Source organism: Paramisgurnus dabryanus, chromosome 22, assembly GCF_030506205.2.
Source record: "Paramisgurnus dabryanus chromosome 22, PD_genome_1.1, whole genome shotgun sequence".
Lineage (NCBI taxonomy): Eukaryota > Metazoa > Chordata > Actinopteri > Cypriniformes > Cobitidae > Paramisgurnus > Paramisgurnus dabryanus.
Genome location: NC_133358.1, coordinates 30,484,523 through 30,506,013, shown reverse-complemented (window position 1 = coordinate 30,506,013; position 21,491 = coordinate 30,484,523). Strand labels below are relative to the sequence as shown.

General features: G+C 36.0%; 1 protein-coding gene across 3 annotated transcripts in view; it reads left to right on the top strand.

The window, feature by feature from the left end:
• The window catches only part of ankfn1b (ankyrin repeat and fibronectin type III domain containing 1b), a 78,687-nt gene that overhangs the window by 17,442 nt on the left and 39,754 nt on the right, over positions 1-21,491 (top strand). For all 3 annotated transcript variants that reach the window (XM_065258821.1, XM_065258820.1, XM_065258819.1), the window contains one exon: positions 20,531-20,571. In XM_065258821.1, the coding sequence (XP_065114893.1) occupies positions 20,531-20,571 (41 nt within the window). The remainder of the gene's footprint in view (positions 1-20,530; positions 20,572-21,491) is intronic.

Below are 21,491 nucleotides of genomic sequence, written 5' to 3'. Positions count from 1 at the left end.
TGTTTTATTCGGGTAGCTAGTTATAAAGATATTGAGAGTTTAACTTACTTTAACTACATAGCAAAGTAAAAATCTCATCAAACTTTTGCTTTACTGTAGTAGGTGACCGTAATGCCTCATGCGACTTGTACAGCACATATTTTTACAATTACTATGCCTTTTTTGCCATTAAAAAAAACTACTGTCAGGAGTTACTAAAGCCATGCAATAATTAATTAGTGCTGAAAAGATGTGGGCACAGTTGTTTTTGCAATTGATCTTATTGTATATGCAGTTGAAGGAGTTTCCCTTTCAGATGCAAAATTTATGGGAAAGATTATTTAAATGAATGATGCAACTTCAGGGATCAACGCAAATAATTTTTTATACTGGTCCAATAAAAAAATGTCAGTGTCACATATTTACTGTACGTGTTTTATTTGGGTAGTTAGTTAAATAATTATTCAAAAGTCAAATATTATTGTATACATATACAACAGACATGTTCCAATGAAAAAGGCTCCCAACTTTTCTGCTTTACCTGTAAACTGACAGCAAATTGTGCAAAATATTGCATTGTTTTTTTATTCGTCATGTTTTACCCAAGTAAATGTCTGCTTCCAAAATGTTAAATAACATACATTGATGAAAATATATTTTAGTGACTGAGGGTGAAGCACTGACCCGATCGGGCAAGTGACAATACTTTTAACTTGCTCGAACGTCTTTCACGCTTGCCCCGGGCCACCGGGCAGTCATTTATGTTGAGCCCTGAGCTTGAAAAGGTTTGCGTGTGTCAATTTACTAAAATTTGCACCATCATTTAATACCTATAAAAGCATGTATTACATTTGCACTGCCCTTGGTAGATTGCGCTGCATTGACATTTTTGTGCCTGTTTTCTTTAACCTGCACCTTGTCAGTAAATGACTCTTTTTAAATTGTGTGCTTGCATGCTATTTTGCCCTATTTAGTGAATCTAGCCCAAAGTTGTTAAAATAGGAAACAATTTGTCTTCTGATTATTTATCACTGACATAATCGCTGTGGGTGCGACTACCACATGTAGGAATAATTACATCACTTCTCTTTCTGGTATCCTTGCACGCATATTTTATAAAATGATATGCCTATATTTGGGCAGAAAGATATCTTATAAAACATTGGTATTGCTCACAGTAGCGTCACTTGTTGCATAAATCCAACCTGTGCACACATCACGCCACCGGCGGTCTGTGATGCGAATGCCACGTCAGATTGCCGTCTGTTATTGAGAGTGAACGATTGTGGTCACTTTCAGTGTCATCGGTCCTATAAGCTGGACAGATTGTGGGTTGAAGTGGGTGGATTTATTACACCCTGTTTACTGCATGTTTTTTACTTTTGGCTTCATGGTCTGCAGCGTTCTGTCACTGCCTCCATTTTGTTTTTAATAAACTGACACTTATTGGTTGTTCAGCGTGAAGTGCGTGTGTGGACTGGATGAATGCCAGCCGTATACTGAAAGAATGATGCCCTTCTTCTGCTTACAAACACTCCTTCTGCTTACACAGAGACCTACTACAAGACATGTGTGTGTGTGTTTATAAATATATGTCTGTCTCTGAATCTATCTACTCCATCACACACACACACAAACACACACATACATACACAAATCTCAGAGACCAGCATGTTTTGTAACATTGAAGACTTTGAGATTAAGTTTTTAATTCAAAGTGATCTTTGTTGCTGAAAAAAGTTGGCAAATTGATGTGGCATCTTTGATATCGATGCACAATCTGTAGTCCTGCATCTTTATTAACATCCAGATTTTCAATACAGAAATGATCAGAAGATGAAGATGAGAAAAAACTGATCAGTAGTGTTTGTTTAGTCAACCTCTCTGTGTTTGACTAGATGTTCCTCAGAGAGCTTTTGTGATTCCCGTCACGTTCACCAGCGTGTGTGAAGGAACTTTGACACTGTCAGAAATAGAGAAGCGCAGCGAGATAACAAAGACTATCTGAGCTTTTGTGTTCGAAAGACGGACATCAACAGGGCAAATCTTATTTTCAATTGTAAGACCTTCAGTTATCGTTCCTCTCATCAGACTTATGAAGTTATAGTTTATTGCATCATCTGTCAGGTTTCTGTCTTAGGGGATTTGTTGAAGGAATCAAGTCACAAATATAAAATTCACAAAAATTAGGTATATAAATAATCAGAATAATATGATTTACTAGATTGAAAAACACTGAAACTCTAAGCGAAACAAAACAGAACCCTTCATCCACACACACAAACACACGCATCTCATCTAAGGTTTTTTAATCTTCCATCTTTTCCTTGTTGTCATGACAACAGCAGTTATTCAGTAAATGAGATTGGTAATATCGTCCTGGAGAGCCGTACATGCACACGTCTGTAAACACATTGCTCACGTGTCATTTGTATGTGTGTGTGTGCATAGACAGATCATTTGTCTCCGAGCAATATAAAATAAGCATGAACACTTGTAGCATGTTTCCCAAATTGAGTTTTATTGTACTGTATATTGTTATGATGAATAGTCCATGGGTTATGTGTTTCATTACAATGCATGCATCACTGGTGCATCTAAATTTAGAAATATTATGTTTATTTCTTGATACCTTTTTGATGAACAAACTCCATCGCACACCTGTAGTGAATAGGTGCGTAGGAAAAAAGACCAACAAACAGGACGTATCAGAAAGGAAAAAAACTCTCGCACACTATCATATACTTGCAATTTTAAAAAATATTTATTCACAACAACGTTTCGGTCTCACGACCTTAATCAGGTATACCTTGATACCTTTTTGAAAAGCACTTATTAATAGAGTAACATTTACATTAGACGTTTCGCAGAGCAACCAAAGCAACAAAATGTCCATGTTATCTTTTTGAAGTTTAAATCATATAGTGTAAAAATCTTTTAATTCTAACATTTAAATATTTTTAGTGACAACTTTATTTACTCTGATGAAATGCTTGTGAATGTTTCTAAAGCTGCACTTTGTCATGTAAATGTTCAGTCTGAAAGCGTTGGGCTCGGTAAGGAATAATGTTGACTCATTCAAGTGATGACATCAAAAACAAGTGATTCATCTGTATCAGATTGATTCACGCCGTGTGTTCAGACAAAACTTAATAGGGTGCATGATCATTCATATAAATAATCAGATGATATTATATGCAGGTACAGTACAGGTCAGGGGGTATGTCTCAGTGTGCGTCTGTGTGTAAATCACTGTGTGATTGTAAGTGATTGTGTATGTGTGTGGGTGCGCTCTTGGCATAATCGCGTCCAGGAAACAGACGTATTCTGGGCTGTCGGCTTCTATTTATTCACACGGACACTCAAAGGCCTCTGTAAGCCCCCATTAAGACAGGAATGGAATGTATTGAGACCTGTCTACACACACACACACACACACAACATGCACTCGACCGTTCGCTAGCAAATTTCCATGCGGCAGGTCCCTGTAGTGGCACAGATGATAGCTGCTCTGATTCTAACTTTAGAGCGCTTAAATATTCCAGTATAAAAACACATTAGCATGGACTACACAAATAACATGCATGTAAGACCAGAACATAGACTGTGTAAGCCTTAATGAAAACTTTGCATTGCATAATTTAAAAATAACTTATATAGTGTTTCTTAATTTAAATAAGGACGACCCAATTATCCTCAAAGGAAAATTTGTCAGATTTAGCTCACTTCTGGGGACAAATTTGTCCCCGAAGGATTAAGTGCGTACGTACGCTCACACAGACACACACACAGGTGTATGTCCATTCATAGTCCAAGCTTTCATTCTCAAATCCCAGAGATTCCAGGGTCTGATCCGGGTCTCAGCAGGACTTTAAAGTTTTTTCCACTCTGGAATTTTGGGAAAATTATATTCATGTACAGCAGCGTTCCGGACGTTCTGATTGGCTCTGATTGGGATGTGGAGCCAGTGGAAAGTTAGCAGCAGTGAATGGTCGGGAGATGAAAGGAGGACTAAAGCCGGGATGGAGGAGTTGACAGAGGTCTGTAGAGAGATAGTGTAAGAGAGAGGTCTGATATCTCTTTATCCCTGCTGTCTGCCACGCGGCTCTTTGTTCTGTACGTCTGTTAGGAACGGCTCAACAGCACCACACCCTGACATTCTTTAATTTTACTTTTAATAAAATGCATCCATTTTTAGTATAAAATAAAATAGGGTTGTTAAAGATGATGTGTCAACTTTTGTTTAGCTATATAAAATAGATGTTTCATAATTAAAGCGTTTAGTAAGTTTAGTGAGATTAAATTGTATTTAGTACATTTAGTATAAGTCTAGATACTGGCCTGTATTGATAAAAAGCACTTCTTAATAGCTAATTTGCTTTTAATATTGAATCCAGATGGGACTTATAAATATTGAATGCAAGTTGAAAAGTATAAAATATAATCTTAAGAGAAGTCTGGTAAAATAAATCAATAAAATAAACCAGCGCACCATTTGGTTTTTGTCCTTGTCTCCTTCTGAAGCAGTGTAACAGAATATTTAGCAGACACAACTGTGTGTCCTGATTTTTTTTACCTTTTATTTAATTGCAGAGTGAAGAAGACATCACACTCAGATCGTCCAGAAGCTTGTCGTCCCACTTCGTTATTGGCGCTGATGTGTCCTGATTGATTTGATCAATCAGGAATTGCTTGGATAATCAATATTGGTCTCTTTAGAATATTGGAGGGGAGGGTCCCAAAAATAAGGGATTCATGACATCATCCTTTAAGAAAATTTTTTCGAAGGTGGAGCAAGTTATTACGTTTTATTTGATGTAACGTGCACTAATAATTAGTTCATTAGGAAGGTGTATAAGGAGTAAGCAAAATGGTCAATTATTATTTTGTAGTGTTAATAAAATAGAGTGCAATAAAAAAAGAAAGCAAATATTTATTTTTAATATTAAAACTGTAATTTGTCCTTCTATCGCCATCTCTCTTTGACAGATACAATTGCAGGTTACTTTATGTGCTTATCTGTTCGTTTTCTGTTAAATCCAATTCTTTATTAATATAAGTTTATCATTTTTAAACGTCGTAAGGTGAGGAGAAAAGTTACGAATTGCATGTTTTGTTTTAAAATGATTTGGATTTAATTGAGTTAGTTTAATTAGTTGGTGTGATTTCATCTTACTTAGTGTTTTGTGGTGCTCACATGGTAACAGATCTGGGCTTTTAGCCCAAAGGTCACAGATTGAACTGGATGAGTTTGATCCATGAAGCAGAGATTTACAGAAATCCTGTGCTATTGTGTATGTTGAGCGCAGCACTTAACCTCTGTAGCGTACGCCGCTCTGGATGAAAGCGTCTGCTAAATGTTGAAAGCTGTATTATGATGTTTCCTAAAAATACAGGATATTCTGGATGCCAGGAGTGTGCGCTCATCGCAGGATGCTTTGTGATCTGTGTGCGCGTTTTGGGAAATGTGGGACAGTTATGCACACTTGTGCTTGTAAGGCTGATCCCAGAATCTCCATAAATGAAGGTCTGTGAATCTCTTGCACAAGTTTGTGCGTGATGTCTGATGTGAAGTTCTGTTCTGAGTTATAGGTGAAACTTTAACATCTCTAACAGTCAGACACCAGTAGTCTCGCTTAATGTTGGAAACAAATGAATTTGCGTATTTTCTAGTGCAAAAAAAGTTTTTATTGTCTACCAGCTGATCCTAAATCTCATCACTTACAAATATAATAACACGCCTCTGCTCTCTGCACAAAATTAGGTAATCATTCATGTTTGAGTAACTTTAGAAGTTTGTTCAAATCCAGGACCTGCGATGTATAACCTGAAACAGTTAGAGAAATGCTTGACTTAACAAACAACATTAATTAAACAGCTTTATTTGCTTAAAGGGACAGTTCACCCAAAAATAAAAATTATGTCATCATTTACGGTCTCTCATTTTGTTACAAACCTATATACATTTCTTTGTTCTGATGAACACAATGAAAGTTATTTTGAGAAGAGCTTGTAACCAAACCCATTCACTTCATAGTATTGTTTTTTCCTACTATGGAAGTGAATGGGGTCCACAAGTGGTTTGGTTACAAACATTTCTCACAATATCTTCCTTTGTGTTCATCAGAACAAAGAAATGTATGCTGGTTTGTAACAACATGAGAGACAGTAAATGATGACAGAATTTTAATTTTTGGGTGAACTATCCCTTTAACTACTGTCTATTAAACCAATAATGAACCCACAAAGTATTTAGACACACACAAGTCATGTTTTAAAATACAGGATTGCCATTGAATTGTGTCAAATATGAAACCAAGTGCTATTTGCTTTTAGACTGAAGTTTGAACGTGTAATAAATATATTGTGTGAAACCAAGACAAAGTATACAAAATGTGATGAACTACGCATCTAATAAACTAAACATCCAATAAAAACACATCGATACCAGTTTGAGTCATTATTTAAAAAGGAGTAAAAAGTAAAGTTAGTTGTAAGAAAAGCTCTTGGATCAGTCGTGAGCTTTGATGTAGGGGTGGTTTCCCAGACAGGGCTTATCCTAGTCCCAGACTAAAATGCATGTTTAGGCTGCCTTAATTTCAAAACAGCTTGCACTGACATATCTTAACATATATCAGTGTCATTGTTTAGTCACCAGTATTACTTTTTGTAAAGTTTAATTTTAAAAACTACTTGCATATCATCATATAAAGACCTAGACTAGGCTTAATCTAAAACTTGTCTGGGAAAATGACCCATCATTGTGTTTATTGATATTAACATTTATAAGACCACTTTAGTTAAACATTTATTTATAATACACTTTATACAGATTATTAAATTCAGTTAACCAGATAGTGATTTCAGCTTTTATGATACGTTAAATTGTTGCTGTCCGAGATGCCGTGAGCAGTATTGTTCCCGGTGAGTTTATAAAAGCTTAGCTTAAAGGATTAGTCAATTTTCTTAAAAAAAATCCTGATGATTTACTCACCACCATGTCATCCAAAATGTTGATGTCTTTCAAAACATTCCAGGATTTTTCTCATTTTAATGGACTTTAATGGACCCCAACATGTAACAGTTTTAATGCAGTTTAAAATTGCAGTTTCAAAGAACTCTAAACGATCCTAAATGAAGCATAAGGGTCTTAACTAGCGAAACGATTGTCATTTTTGATAAGAAAATAAATAAATATGCACTTTTAAACCACAACTTCTCGTCTATCCCCGGTCCTGTGACACGCCAGAGTGACCTCACGTTATTGCATAGTGATGTAGAAAGGTCACGTGTTACATATATGAAAAGCACATTTGCGAACCATTTTAAACAATAAACTAACACAAAGACATTAATCGACTTTTGACATGATGACGTATTGCGTGAGGTTGCGCTGGCGCATCACAGGACCGGAGATAGACGAGAAGTTGTGGTTTAAAAGTGCATATTTTTTATTTTTCTTGTCAAAAATGACAATCGTTTCGCTAGATAAGACCCTTATATCTTTTGAAACTCCGTTGAAAAAAACTGTTAAGTGTTGAGTTAAGTGTTAAAGGAATATTCCATTTTCTTAAAAGAAAAATCCGGATAATTTACTCACCACCATGTCATCCAAAATGTTGTTGTCTTTCTTTGTTCAGTCTAGAAGAAATTATGTTTTTTGAGGAAAACATTGCAGGATTTTTCTCATTTTAATAGACTTTAATAGAGCCCAACAATTAACACTTAACTCAACACGTAACAGTTTTTTTCAACAGAGTTTCAAACGAGGCATAAGGGTCTTATCTAGTAAAACGATTGTCATTTTTGTCAATAAAAATAACAAATATACACTTTTAAAGCACAACTTCTCGTTTAAATCAGGTCGTGATGGGCCAACGTGACCCCACGCAATACGTCATGACTTCAAGAGGTCACAGAGGACGAACGCGAAACTCCGCCCCAGTGTTTACAAGTGTTGAGAACGAGGACCGTTCCTACATTGTTGTATGTCAACTGATACTAATTAATGTCTTTGTGTCAGTTTATTGTTTACAATGGTCCGCAAATGTGCATTTTATATATGTAACACGTGACCTCCCTACGTCACTACGCATTTACGTTAGGTCACGCTGGATCGGATTTAAACGAGAAGTTGTGCTTTAAAAGTGTATATTTGTTATTTTTCTTGTCAAAAATGACAATCGTTTTGCTAGATAAGACCCTTATGTCTTTTGAAACTCTGTTGAAAAAAACTGTTACGTGTTGAGTTAAGTGTTAATCGTTGGGCTCTATTAAAGTCTATTACAATGAGAAAAATCCTGCAATGTTTTCCTCAAAAAACATAATTTCTTCTCGACTGAACAAAGAAAGACATCAACATTTTGGATGACATGGTAGTGAGTAAATTATCTGGATTTTTCTTTTAAGAAAATGGAATATTCCTTAAAGTGTTGGGGTCCATTAAAGTCCATTAAAATGAGAAAAATCCTGGAATGTTTTCCTAAAAAAACATTTCTTCTCAATTGAACAAAGAAAGACATCAACATTTTGGATGACATGGTGGTGAGTAAATTATCTGGATTTAAAAAAATGGACTAATCCTTTAAATGTGTGGTATTGCTCATGAACTTTTGAGATTGTAGTCTAAGTTGGAGGCTTTGACCCTGAAACAGTATTCCTTACGTCACAACTTATCAAGCGAATAGTGACAGTATGTGCAGCTTTGTGCACACTGTCCCTGATGCAGAAATGCACAAACTCAAACCCACCCGCTGTCAGACCCCTTCATTACTGCAGGAGGTCACAGATCGCACTCAAAGTATAAGTTACAAATGGGCAAGAGAGCGAGAGCGAGAGCGAGATATGGTGGCTCTGGTGATGCAACTTTAGACCTGTATGTTCTTCATAGAGCCGTACCCCCTCAGCTCTCACACACACACAAACTTTGAAAGTTTGAGGTGGCGCCCAGACCCCTTTATTTATTAGCTCTGCTGAGCTGTGGAGTCTGTGGTATTTTCTTCCGAAATGCCATGAATGTGTGAGTGTGTGCGTGCGCGCCTGTGTGAGGGTGCTTGTGAGTGTGTATTTGTGTGTGTTTACGTGACTCTGGGCTCAGGTATTCAGTAAATTCAGGTTCTAGATGTCACATCACCATCCGTGACTCATTGAACATCACTGAGAGAGAGCGAGAGAGAGAAAGCTAAGAGAGATAAGCCTTTATCTTAATTATTTGTGTAATTAAAGAGATAGATTACTTAAAAATAACCACTCAATATTTACTTGCCCCGATGTTGTTTCTAACCTGTGTTTGTTTGTTTGCTCGTTAAAAAATTTAAACCATGCACAGCAACATTGGCTCAATCATGTCTTACCCGTTGATAATTCAGCATAAATATTGACTGTGGTTTGATGTTGTGCGTGTCTGCATTTATGTGACTGTTTTTGTGTCTGACTGTTGCACGTAAACAAACCAAATACCGTGGGAACGCAGAGGTGCGAATCAGACCGTCTCTCTCTCTTTTACTCGATCCCTCTGTCTGGCTCCACGTCTGGCTCCGACTCCAAACCAAAATGAGTTTTCCTCTGGTGTCAGCAGAGATCTGCTGTGCGCGGAACATGATAGAGACCCTATCACACTTGCATGTGTGCTTACAAAGTCCAGCGAGTAAATGTACCGGCACTTTTACATAGCAAAGACCTCATGGGATCATTTGGGGATTGTTTTATTGGTTTATTTATTTATATACATATTTTTCCTGTTCTTCAGTAGTTTTACTAATTTTTCGATTAGATTTTCGCAAATAAATGTTTTAAAATACTTTTTACTAGGGCTGTCAAAAGATTAATTGCGATTAATCGCATAGAAAATAAAAGTTTGTTTTTGCATGTATGTGTGTGCACTGTGTGTAATTATTTTGTATATATAAATACTAGTGATGCACCGATGTATCGGTCGCTGATATTTATCGGACGATTTTTGATGAATTTGAAACCATCGGCATATCGGCAATAGCACGAGAAAGGCCGATACTGATTGTTTATTAATTAACTGCATAAAGAAATCCATTATATGTAAAAAAATAGTTAATGTTGTTAATAAAATAAATGCTGAATAGCTAAAACCACCTTTGAAGGTTGTCATGCTGTCTTATTATATTTGTTTTAGCTTAATTTGTGCCTCTCTTATTAGGTTGGTCAGTTGAATGTTAATTAGATCCAATCCATGTTCAGTAAAAATAATTTGATGCAGAAATAAACTAGCTAATAGACCAACTGTATAGTATTGTATATATTTTTTTTTATTATTCTTTATTAACAGACTCGAAGTCCAAATATAAAAAACACATACCAACATACAAGCGTCCATAATATATATAAAAAAAAGAAAAAAGCATACACAATATAACATCCATAATATATAAAAGAAACACACAGTATACAAACATCCACAAACAACCACAACAAACATACCATAAATAGCACATAGCACAAATGTGTGTCCAATATTTAAAAAACATACAAATGTTGATTCCAATATTTCCAGAGACTCGAGGAGTATCTTGTTACACTCATGTTAGGATCCACCAAAGACCTAATAATGACATTCCTAGACTCCGTAAGCCTGCACATAAATTTAAACATCATTAAATTTATTTAGAGCATCATTATATGCCACCTTTATTTTATTAATCTTTCCTTTACTATGGCGACACCATAGATGTGCTGTGTAAAGTGGAGTACAGTAAGCTCTAAAAAGAGCTATTTTAACGTCATCAGTGCACATATGAAATTTTCGTGCCAACATATTTGCCTGAGCATATAATTTATAGCACTGGCGCTGAATATCATCATCGTCACTTAGGTCATCCCTAATAATGTGACCCAAGTATTTTACTTTAGCAACAGTATCCAGTTCTTTCTCAGACAAATAAAAGGAGGGAAACTTTAGCTGCTGATCCTCCTTAGTTCGTACTATCATGATGACACTCTTTTTAGAATTAAATGTGATGTCATATTGCATACCATATTTTTCACACACTCTAAGCAATTGTTGCAACCCAGCACTATAAGGTGACATAACAATTAGGTCATCTGCATACATCAGGTGATTAATGAGCTGATTCCCCACCATACATCCAGTCTTACACTCCTCCAACTCTCTGGATAGGTCATCAATATACAAGTTAAAAAGAATAGGTGACAATATTCCACCTTGCCTGACCCCATTAGATACAGGGAACGGGGTTGATGTTGCTTTCCCCCATCTAACCTGCATGGTTTGATTTGAATACCAATGGTGCAAAATTCTTATTAAATATGGTATACAAGTGTTTAATATCAGTATCGGTATCGGCCAGAAGTTGTCTGTTTAAATCGGTATCGGTATCGGCCCAAAAAAATCCTATCGGTGCATCCCTAATAAATACGCACATGCATGTATAAAACATTTATATATGTATATTTATTTAGACTTGAATATATTGTATATCATATATAAAACAATTAAAAAATGCATAAATAAAAATTTTCTTAAATGTATACATGTATGTGTGTGTGTGTGTGTGTGTGTATATACATAATAATTACACACAAATATATTATGCAAAACAAACTTTTATTTTGTATGCGATTAATCGTGATTAATCTTTTGACAGCCCTACTTTTTACTTGATGGTTTGTCAATTTTAAGTTTTTAATATTTTATTATAAAATTGCATTAAATAAATACACTAAATAATATTTTCTGTTATATTTTACGTTGTACTATTTCTTAAAATGTTCAACATTTCAAAACTGCCCAATTCCAATTTGCTAACAATTTTTTTGACGATCCACTTACATCATCTTTTGACAGAGACTCGTATCCGTTATCTGCATTTACACTAAACACTTGGTAAAACAATTCAATGTAGACCTGGAACAGCTTAAACCACAGAGCAAGTAAAACGTTATATGCAAAGGACACAGACAAAATAAATATACAATATTTTAATACATGACCGATCTATTTCTGTAACAAGACATGAAACTTCAGCATTACTCCACTAAGCGGAGCCGTCGTCCTCCATTGCACTGCTAGGAAGAGTCATGTGATCACGTGTGGTGTTCACCTGAGTTGACGTCATTTGCCAACGTCCCTTTATCAATGACATACACAGAAATATCCGCTCTGTCCGCTTACATTGCAAACGCGAGTGCATGTATCCGATTATCCGATTTATTTCTACATATGAATGGCCTGAAACCGATCTAAGAATATTGGAATCTATGCGTTTTTTCCTGACTACACGTTAGTGGGTCACATCCGATCTGTGAGAAAAAATAATGAAGTCACTTAAATGCAGCCTAATATTCAATATTCAAATTTTTAACTAAAGTTTATGGTCATTAGCTATAAACTTTATTTAATTTGTCAGCTAAATGTTTGTTCATATTATTATTTGAAAACAGGATTAACTGTGCAGTCTGTGTCGTCTGTACATTCTATTTGCACTGATTCGTGTCTTTTTGTATCTGTTTCTTTTTCCTTCTCTTTAACTTTAACTGTGTTTCAAAACATTCAGAAACGTTACTACAAGGCAAGCTAAATTTGTGTTTGATGGTTCATTTAATACAAATGAAGAGAGCATTAGAAGTCATGAGAAGAGACATGCAGAAGTGACCTAAACAGATTCTTGTGGTCTGGATGTGTGCTGGTCGCTGTTGTGAGACGCCGCAATGAAAACAGAAATTCAATACAGAGACCCACACCCATAATAAACCACAAACTGAGAAACTGTGATAATGTAGATATGTGAATTTATGTAGCAGTGTGTAAATCAATGGCGCGTGGCAGTGTCTGACGGGCTGCCCGCTGTTGGCTGGCATCGCTCTTTTCTAAAATGACATCATCAGTTCGGATGACGACACGTCTTACAGCCCCATTACCCTGATTTGAGGTGGCTATGAATGCAAAGATTTATGGGTAGGGTTCTGTCGCTTCCCACAGTAACCGCAAGCCATGGCAGATTCTCTAGACCACACCCATCGGCAGACAAACACACACAGACGCTCATCACAAGGTCATAAGATTTTAGGAGTCTGTCTCACCCTGACTCATGTCGCATTGATGTTAATTGATCAGTCACGCTGAACACAGATCTGTGGTTCGTTTATTCTTTCTTACGCCCTGTTTATGCTCACCCAAAGTTGCTCCTCTTTCATAGCTCAGAGGATTTAAGGTCTTGTCTCCCAGTTTTAGGCTGAGTTTACATAACAACAATGTAGTAATGTAGTAAAAAACTAAAAAGTATTTCTTTAGCATTTAAAAGAAAATCACATACACACAACGATGTTGTAAAAAAAATCTGCGTTTACACAGATCGGTGAAAATAACTAAACCGCTGTATTATGCGTCCCAGGCCAGTAGATGGCGATGTTACTTTTACACTTTGTGCACATTTTTCTACATAGCAAAAAATGCCAACAAACAATACAGTAAAAGCATCAAGTAGTTTTGTTTAGATGGACGATGACATCACTCTCACAGATTCACGTTTTCTTAGTTTACATGTAGAAGACATGGCATCATTTTTTTTTAAGCTTGCACTATCCTGTCTTCAAAATTTGCGTTTATAATGCCCCAAAACACTGTTGTTGTGTAAACGAACAGTCAAACCACGTAAAATCTTTCCCAGATTGAGTTGAAAACGTCGTTGTTGTGTAAACATTTAAGTTGCATATAAGAATATATGCGGACGTGCGCATCGCGAATGTGCCGCCACAAACTGCAAGTCTGGAAAAATAAACTGTTATGATGTTCCTGATTCATGACCTGTGGATGTTTTTCATCGCTAAAAGGGAGTTTGAGAACTTATAAAAGAGCACAGATGACAACATGTTTGCTCGAGACAGCACAAGCTAGCATGAAGGTAAAGCTAATCTTTTACATTATCGAGATGACGCTGGTAGTGGCCATTCTCTCAGACCAATCAGTGATCTACAGTGTTTTAACGTAACGTTTTTGTATCAGGTCGGGTCGCTTGGAACCCCAACCGAGGTGGTACTAAAAAAAAGAATTGGGTACTACGTACTGCATCCAGTGAAAAAAGCCCCCATAAGAAAGCTGACCCGACCCAAACCAAACCGTGGGGTACTATGCAATGGAAAAGTGCCATTAGTTGGAATCAGATGCTGTAGACATTTGTTAGTTAATTCCTCTGAAAGTGTAAACACTGTTGCTTTCATCCAAACAACACTACATGAATGGGAAACTTGTTTGGTCAATCAATGGCAAATGGAGAGTGATTTGAAAACCTCATTATTGTTGCAATTACATTTGAGAGACCTATACAGGTTGAGAGTTTCGAGCTATCAAAGTAAATGTAGATTAGAGATCGACCGATCTATCTGTTTCACAATATTTTCCCCGACATTTAAGCATTTTCCCATTATCGGGTATTGGTTTTGTAAAAACTTATTGACCAATAAGCGCTGCCATTTTGTGGGCGTTTTGGGAATTTTGTGCTGGATGCCATTTCATCAAAGTGTCTGAGGAAGGAGAAAACAACAACAACAACAGCATGCACAGCAAATATAACGTCTCATTGACGCGAAATGACTTTGAGTATAGACGGTTTCATCGGATGCACGTGCGCTGACGCGATACACGTCTGGATCTGAACTTTACTTCCGGTTTCGTTTTTTTAATGGTCTGACTAGTTGCTAAACTGATCTCTTGAACAAATGCCTCATCGAAAATAACAAACGTTTTGGTTTCCTAGGCAATCTATGTGTTGTTTTTTTTGCTTGTTATATAAACAAACTCCGTTTAAAGAACTTTTTTGTTATTTATTCTTAGCGAAGTTTACCGAAAGTTACGTGCGGACCACGACAGCCGCTTGTTTATGTTGTTACTGCTGAAACCGTCTATACTTACTTTGCTTAATAATCAACTTTATTTAACATAACATACATTAATGCACAGATTAGATGTGTTATAAATGCCTGATAAATGAACAGCCATAAATGAATCCTTGTGGGAATTAAAACGCTGAATTAAATTAATTTTTCTGTTATTTATGCTCACCATTAGCCTCACAAAATAACATTTATGTTCACTTACTGGGTTAAAGGCTAATCGAACCACAGCATGTTATAAGTTCTATTAACATTTACTATATAAACATTATTTAACTAAAAACATCAAAATAAATATCTGTGGAAATGTATTAATCAATCAATTATGTATTACCTTTGCGAGCTATCGCAGTTTGACTGTTAATGCATAAATAATTGCATAGATAAACAATGATTTGTCAACAGTCATTTCATAAACGTTAACAACAAAATAAAAAATTTTTTGACATGAAATACCAGTTAAGAAATGCAATGAGATATAAGGTGTTTAGTTTGTTACTTTCCTGACAATATATTATTCCAGTGATATTATTTTGTACATTAATATTATCCAACAAATTTTTATTCTCTCTTTCAGACCTCTCCATTTATTTTACTTTGTATGCAAAGAGAGAATGATTGTTATTATTACAAGGGTTTGTTCAGTTCAGTAGTGTTGTAGTAACTGTGACAAAAGCAGAAGTTTAACAGTAAATAAAAATCGGCTCAGCATATCAGTTATCGGGCACTTAAGAATCCAAATTTGGTATTAGTATTGGCTTTCCTTTTTAATCTCTGAAGATATCAAAAAGTAAAAGAACAAAACGTAATAACCTTCTTCAAATCTATAATTCATTTTGGTTGTTTGATAAATCGGTGATCTGTCAGGGTATTTCAGACGGAGAATAACTTCTATATTGTAACTGAAGTAGATTATTTTGTACTTATTTTGTGTGCTGTTTAACAGCAGTGCTTGTCCCTGTTAAATGTTTGCAGTGGTAGTCAAGAGATTTTCACCATCTTGTTTACTATCATTAGTTTCAGAACTTATCTGATAAAAAGTGCTGTTGCTTATTCTTTCCACATTTCATATGAATTCAGTCCAAAGGTTTTGTTTTGATTTTTTAAACATTTATTTAAAACGCATTCGATCCATCCAAAAGTATGTCCAAACGTTCTACTGGTAGTTTATATTGATTGCAGTCTGAAATTAACACAGATTCAGTAGGAAATATGGAAGAACAATTATAAAACCTTCTCTTCTTTTGTTTCTTTTATAATTGCAGCACAGCCATGCGTGCAGACTGCAGATCATTATGGCAAACGAACACAGAGAGAGACGGTTTTAGATTTTCCATTTCATATTATATTCTGCAAATGTTTTCCAATTTTCCATCTCATATGAGAGCAACCTCATTTAGTTAAAGGGCTTTTAATGTGCGTCTGCTAGAAAAAACCGCTCCATTTCTCTTTGCCTGTAGACTGCAATTCATTTAGAGACTTTAAAATCTCCTAGTGTGTGTACGTGTTTATATATTAATGTATATAGCATCATTAGTATATAAGCCTTTACTTTTGAAAGACAGCCACCCAGTCAGCATCCCTCATCCCTGCATGGCATTTTGGGACCTCATAAGTGCCACGCTGCTCATGGATTGGTTGAGAAACTGCTGCCATGGCGACTCCAAAAGGCATCTCTTACACATGCACACAACAGTACTGTACTCACATCGAATATTAATTTTACGTTTAAATAATATTGTTTTTCATATTTCTGTAATTATGATTTTTATTGATTTAATTGAATTTCAGTGTGAAATTCAAAAAACACAAACACAAAAAATGCACAAAATCTTAATGGCCCTGAGAAAAAGTTGTTTTTTCTTTAAGCAAAATATAGTTATATTGCTTTCTTGATGGCGTTGACATGCTTTATACGAATTTTGCCTTACTTTTATGAAACTTGATAAGCTTTAACTGTTTTGCTGTTGCAGATGTTGAAAATGTTTACATTTTATGCCACATTAAATTTCATTTCACATACAAAGAAACACTGAACTTCAGTATTACATTAAAACCTTATCAGAACTGCTTTTACATGCAATGTCAATTTAAAAATTGTTATTTGTTGCAAACTCTAAACAAATATTGATAAATTCATTTTAAAGGTACAGTGTGTACATTTTATTGACAGAAATGCAATATAATATAGATTACTATATTTTTACTGGTGTATGAAGACCTTACATAATATACTATGTTTTTATTACATTAGGTTGAGTTGTTTTACCTACATACACGCCGGGTCCCCTTGCATGGAAGTCCCCATTTTGCACCACAATTTTCTACCGTAGCCCTACAGTTTCGTCAGTACATTGTCTCAAATGATGTCATGTTTGTCCTGTGGCGGCTACCGTAGCTTTTCTATTTGCTTCGTAAGGGAAGAGTCAGCGGCGGGACTGAGCTGTTGATTGCAGTGCGCCACCTCACCACCAGATGGCGCTAAAATCTACACACTGCACCTTTAATTCTGCTTTTTCACTTTAATTCATCAAATGCATTCTCAGGTAAAAAGCTCTTAATTTATTTTGCACAGTTAAGTCTTTATCTGAACGGTTTGTTAATAGGATTGTGTTTTAAATGGAGTTCAGTGCTGCAGGCGTGATGTACATCTGAAGCTTCTGAAGGAATATTTAAAGGGCAGATCATTATCCTTTAAACTGAATCAATAGAGCAAATGAGAACCAGCATCATATAGATGGATAAATGAGTAAATTACTGCCTCATGAATGAATGAATAAAGCATAACTGCACACCTGCAGTTCTGCATCAATGAAAAGCCAACTATTAAATTACTACAACTCAATATCTTAAGCTCTGAATGATACACACAGGAAAGGAGATATTTACACTTGATGTCTTAGGCAGTTTATTAAAAAAAAATCTGATCCAAGTCTGTGTAGAAGGCTCATGGTGTACTATTGGAGGCATCTGATGGTGAGAATAAAATGACAAGAATCAACTTGTCAGTGTTTAGTTTTTTAATAATTTCTTTGACTGCAAGTGAATAAAGTTAGTGAATAAAGTGAATAAAGTCTGATCACCTCAGAAGGTAACGGTACATCTGTTTTTCAAGCAATGTAGTCTCTGATTTAAGAAGGTCCCAATAGCTGATTATTATAATATAGGGAATTTGAACAGTTTGCCTTACCAAACCCCACTGATACACCACAAAAAACATTTATATGAGTAACAGGTTAAGAACACAAATAAAATCATCTCAGATCTGTATCAGTGTTTCAGTAGGTACGTTTACATGCAACCAAATAATCTGTTTGTGATCGTATTGATGGCTCATACGATCGGATTGAAAAGCCTTCACTTTAATCAATATGAATAAGGTCGATTGGATGCAAATTTCGATCGTATTGAAAGAGGTGGTGTAGTCCAATCTGTGATCCGATCATCAGGAAAAAAGTATGCATGTCAACGCGCGAATCATAGTATTTTCTCGGATGCAAAAATAACTTGTGCACATGCACAGAAGAATTGAGCTTAAGTTCACATCGTCTTTACGTCTCACATAATTCTCATCACAGAAACATGCAATAGCAGGCAATGGCAACACACATTATTAAGGTAATGGGGTCACGGGCTGTACATTCTGCAGCGTTTTTGTCTTTTATAACATTACATAAATATGTATATATATATATATATATATATATATATATATATATATATATATATATATATATATACTTAAGAACAATTTTCTCAAACTCAAATTTGACTTTGTACTAGGGATGCACCGATAGGATTTTTTGGGCCGATACCGATTTGAACAGACAACTTCTGACCGATGCCGATACCGATTGCTACTTCAAAAAAAGTTGGACTAAAGTGCAGTCTGTTTCTTTTATTGTCCAAGACATTTGAGCCAGCTCAACAAAGGTTTTCTGTCGGTGCTTAAGTATAGTGCACACCAGAACATTAAATCATTTTAATTGAACAACAGACATGCAATTCATTGCCTTTATGCAGTTAATTAATAAACAATCGGTATCGGCCTTTCTCATGCTATTGCCGATATGCCGATGGTTTCAAATTAATCAAAAATCGGCCGATAAATATCGGCGGCCAATACATCGGTGCATCACTACTTTGTACATTTATCCATAGATAAAGCGTCAACTCTAGGAGAGATGCTGTGCGCTGCGTTGCCAAGTCCTCTGCTTTTTGCGGACTTTATATTTGGGTGACTTTTAAACTGTTTCAGCGTATGTGGGATGCTTTTGGGCTAGTTTTGAAAGTCAATTGGGCTGGTTTTGACACGTGAATCTGGCAACCCTCCTGTGCACTTGCGCAGACGGTTGGTTTGGAGTATAAAAAATTTACATATAAATAAACATTTTAATCATATTGCAATGTTTAGGGTGAATATAAACTGTACTGTCGTAACCTGCAATCGGATTAAATTCAGTCGGATTGACAAAATTTTGCTTGTAAACACAGCAAAGGAGATACCACTGACATTAACTAATTATTGATATTCATTATTTAATTAGTATTACCTATTCACCATCTTTTAGAACCTCCCACACCATCTCTCTCTCTTTCTCTCTCTCTCTCTCTCTCTCTCTCTCTCTCTGTTTACTGCTCAGTTAGTGAAGCTTATTGCCTGGCAACCACAGTTAAAGTACACTAACTCAGCGTTTGAGCTGAGACAAGCTGTGAAAAAACGCTATCAACAGCAGAGAAAGAGAAGAAGAAAGAGAGACCGTGACAGTAAGATTGTTTACAGCGTGTTGTTTATCTAATGCAGCTTCACTTGAAGCAAGAGAACGAGAGAAACACTTGAGCTGATCTGTACAGGTATGTCAGCACTACACTGTCTGTCTGAGGAAATTTCGAGGGTGTGTGTTTAATCGATTTGAATGTTACTGTAACGCTGCTTTACCTGTACTACACTAATGGACCATTGCGGAAACAAGCTGATACATCATTTACGGTCTTCCCAAACAAACGTGTGTATGCTCTGTGCCGGTCGAGTGATGTTGCAAAAAGTTATAATTAAGTGGTTAACAGTTTACCAAAGGGGAATCTCATAATTTCTTTGGTTTGATGTTGCTAAGGTGTGAAATTGTGTAATATGTCTGACTTGTTGCACACACACTTGTTTAACAGGTGTAAGCCAGATTTTCTAGGGAAGTTAACAGGTGCATTAGCAGCTTAACAGATGACAAAGCTTGTGAAGTTTGAACTTAAAAACGAGACATTAGGTATCATGTTAAAATTCATTCTCTTTTCTCCCTGTGAGATAAAGGTCAGAGTCACAGCAGTGGGCTTCCACCTCCAACTGTTACCTTTGAAAGAGTCCCATGCACTTTCCCAAATGTCATCCACATCTACAGTCTCTCTCTGTCTGTCTGGAGATTCAAAATATCTATCTAGTATGTCTCTGTCTCTCTATCTATGTATGTCAATCTGTCTGTTCTTTTATCTATTATCTATCCATACATCCATCAATTATGTTACATGACAGATATTGTTTGATTGACTATTGTATTTTTATGATGTGACCTTAAACTGGATCATCTATGGAGAAAATCTTATTGTTGGACCACTAATGTCCAATCAGGATCAAGTATTTGGTCTGATCGTGTATCTGTTTGTCTGTGTGTTTTTTCAGAGTCTGGGCTCTATAGACCGGAAAGCAGCCCGTCAGAGAAGGTAAGACACACTTTTGCTGTCTGATGTCAGGAATAAGCGTTTAAGCTGTTTAGATAGTTGTTTAGTTATGTCCCTTTTAGCTCATCAGTGGGAGATGAAGTGAACACCTTAAAGTTCAGTTCAGTATTTATTTATCCCCGTAGGGAAATTTGGATTGCAAGCGAAACACTCACCCAGACAATTTCCCCATTGGCATACGTATGTACATATATATATGTACACACACACACATACACATATATATATATATATATATATATATATATAAAAAATAATAAAGAAGAATAAAAAAACTTAATTATAGCATGTAGTCTGGAGACTATTCATCAACTTTCACTAGTAGGAGCGGAATTAAAAAACTTAATTGCTTGGGGTATAAAAGTGAATTTAAACCTATTTTTTGAGCATTTGGGAACACAATATCGTCGATCTGATGGTAGCTGATGGTAAAGTTTACATTAACCCCATTCAAACAGCATTTTGGTCCCTGAAAATGTCTGTAAAATTGGCAGAGAGGCTTCTGCGTGAACGCAAACACATCCCGTAAATGTTCTCGGATTGCTCCCAAAAAGAGGACCTAGTAACATTGCTGTAATGCTATGTACACACCAAACGTGAGGCATTGCGTTACTTGCTGTAGATTACTTGCGGGATTTAACTTCGTGTCATGCACATTTTTCGCACATAGTTTCAGACATGTTTGAGGGGAACAGCGCATGTTTTTACGGCAAACACGCCGCCCATATCGCGTCATTTGCATCGCCCCATGCGAGGACACATCTAATCGCGACTTTGCATTTACTTTGTATGTCATCTACCGCTGCAAATCGTTGAACCCGCATCTGGTGTGAACCCACAGTAACATTTACAGAACGCATTCTGATTGAACAAGTGGCAGAAACAATGGAGTAATGCTGCGT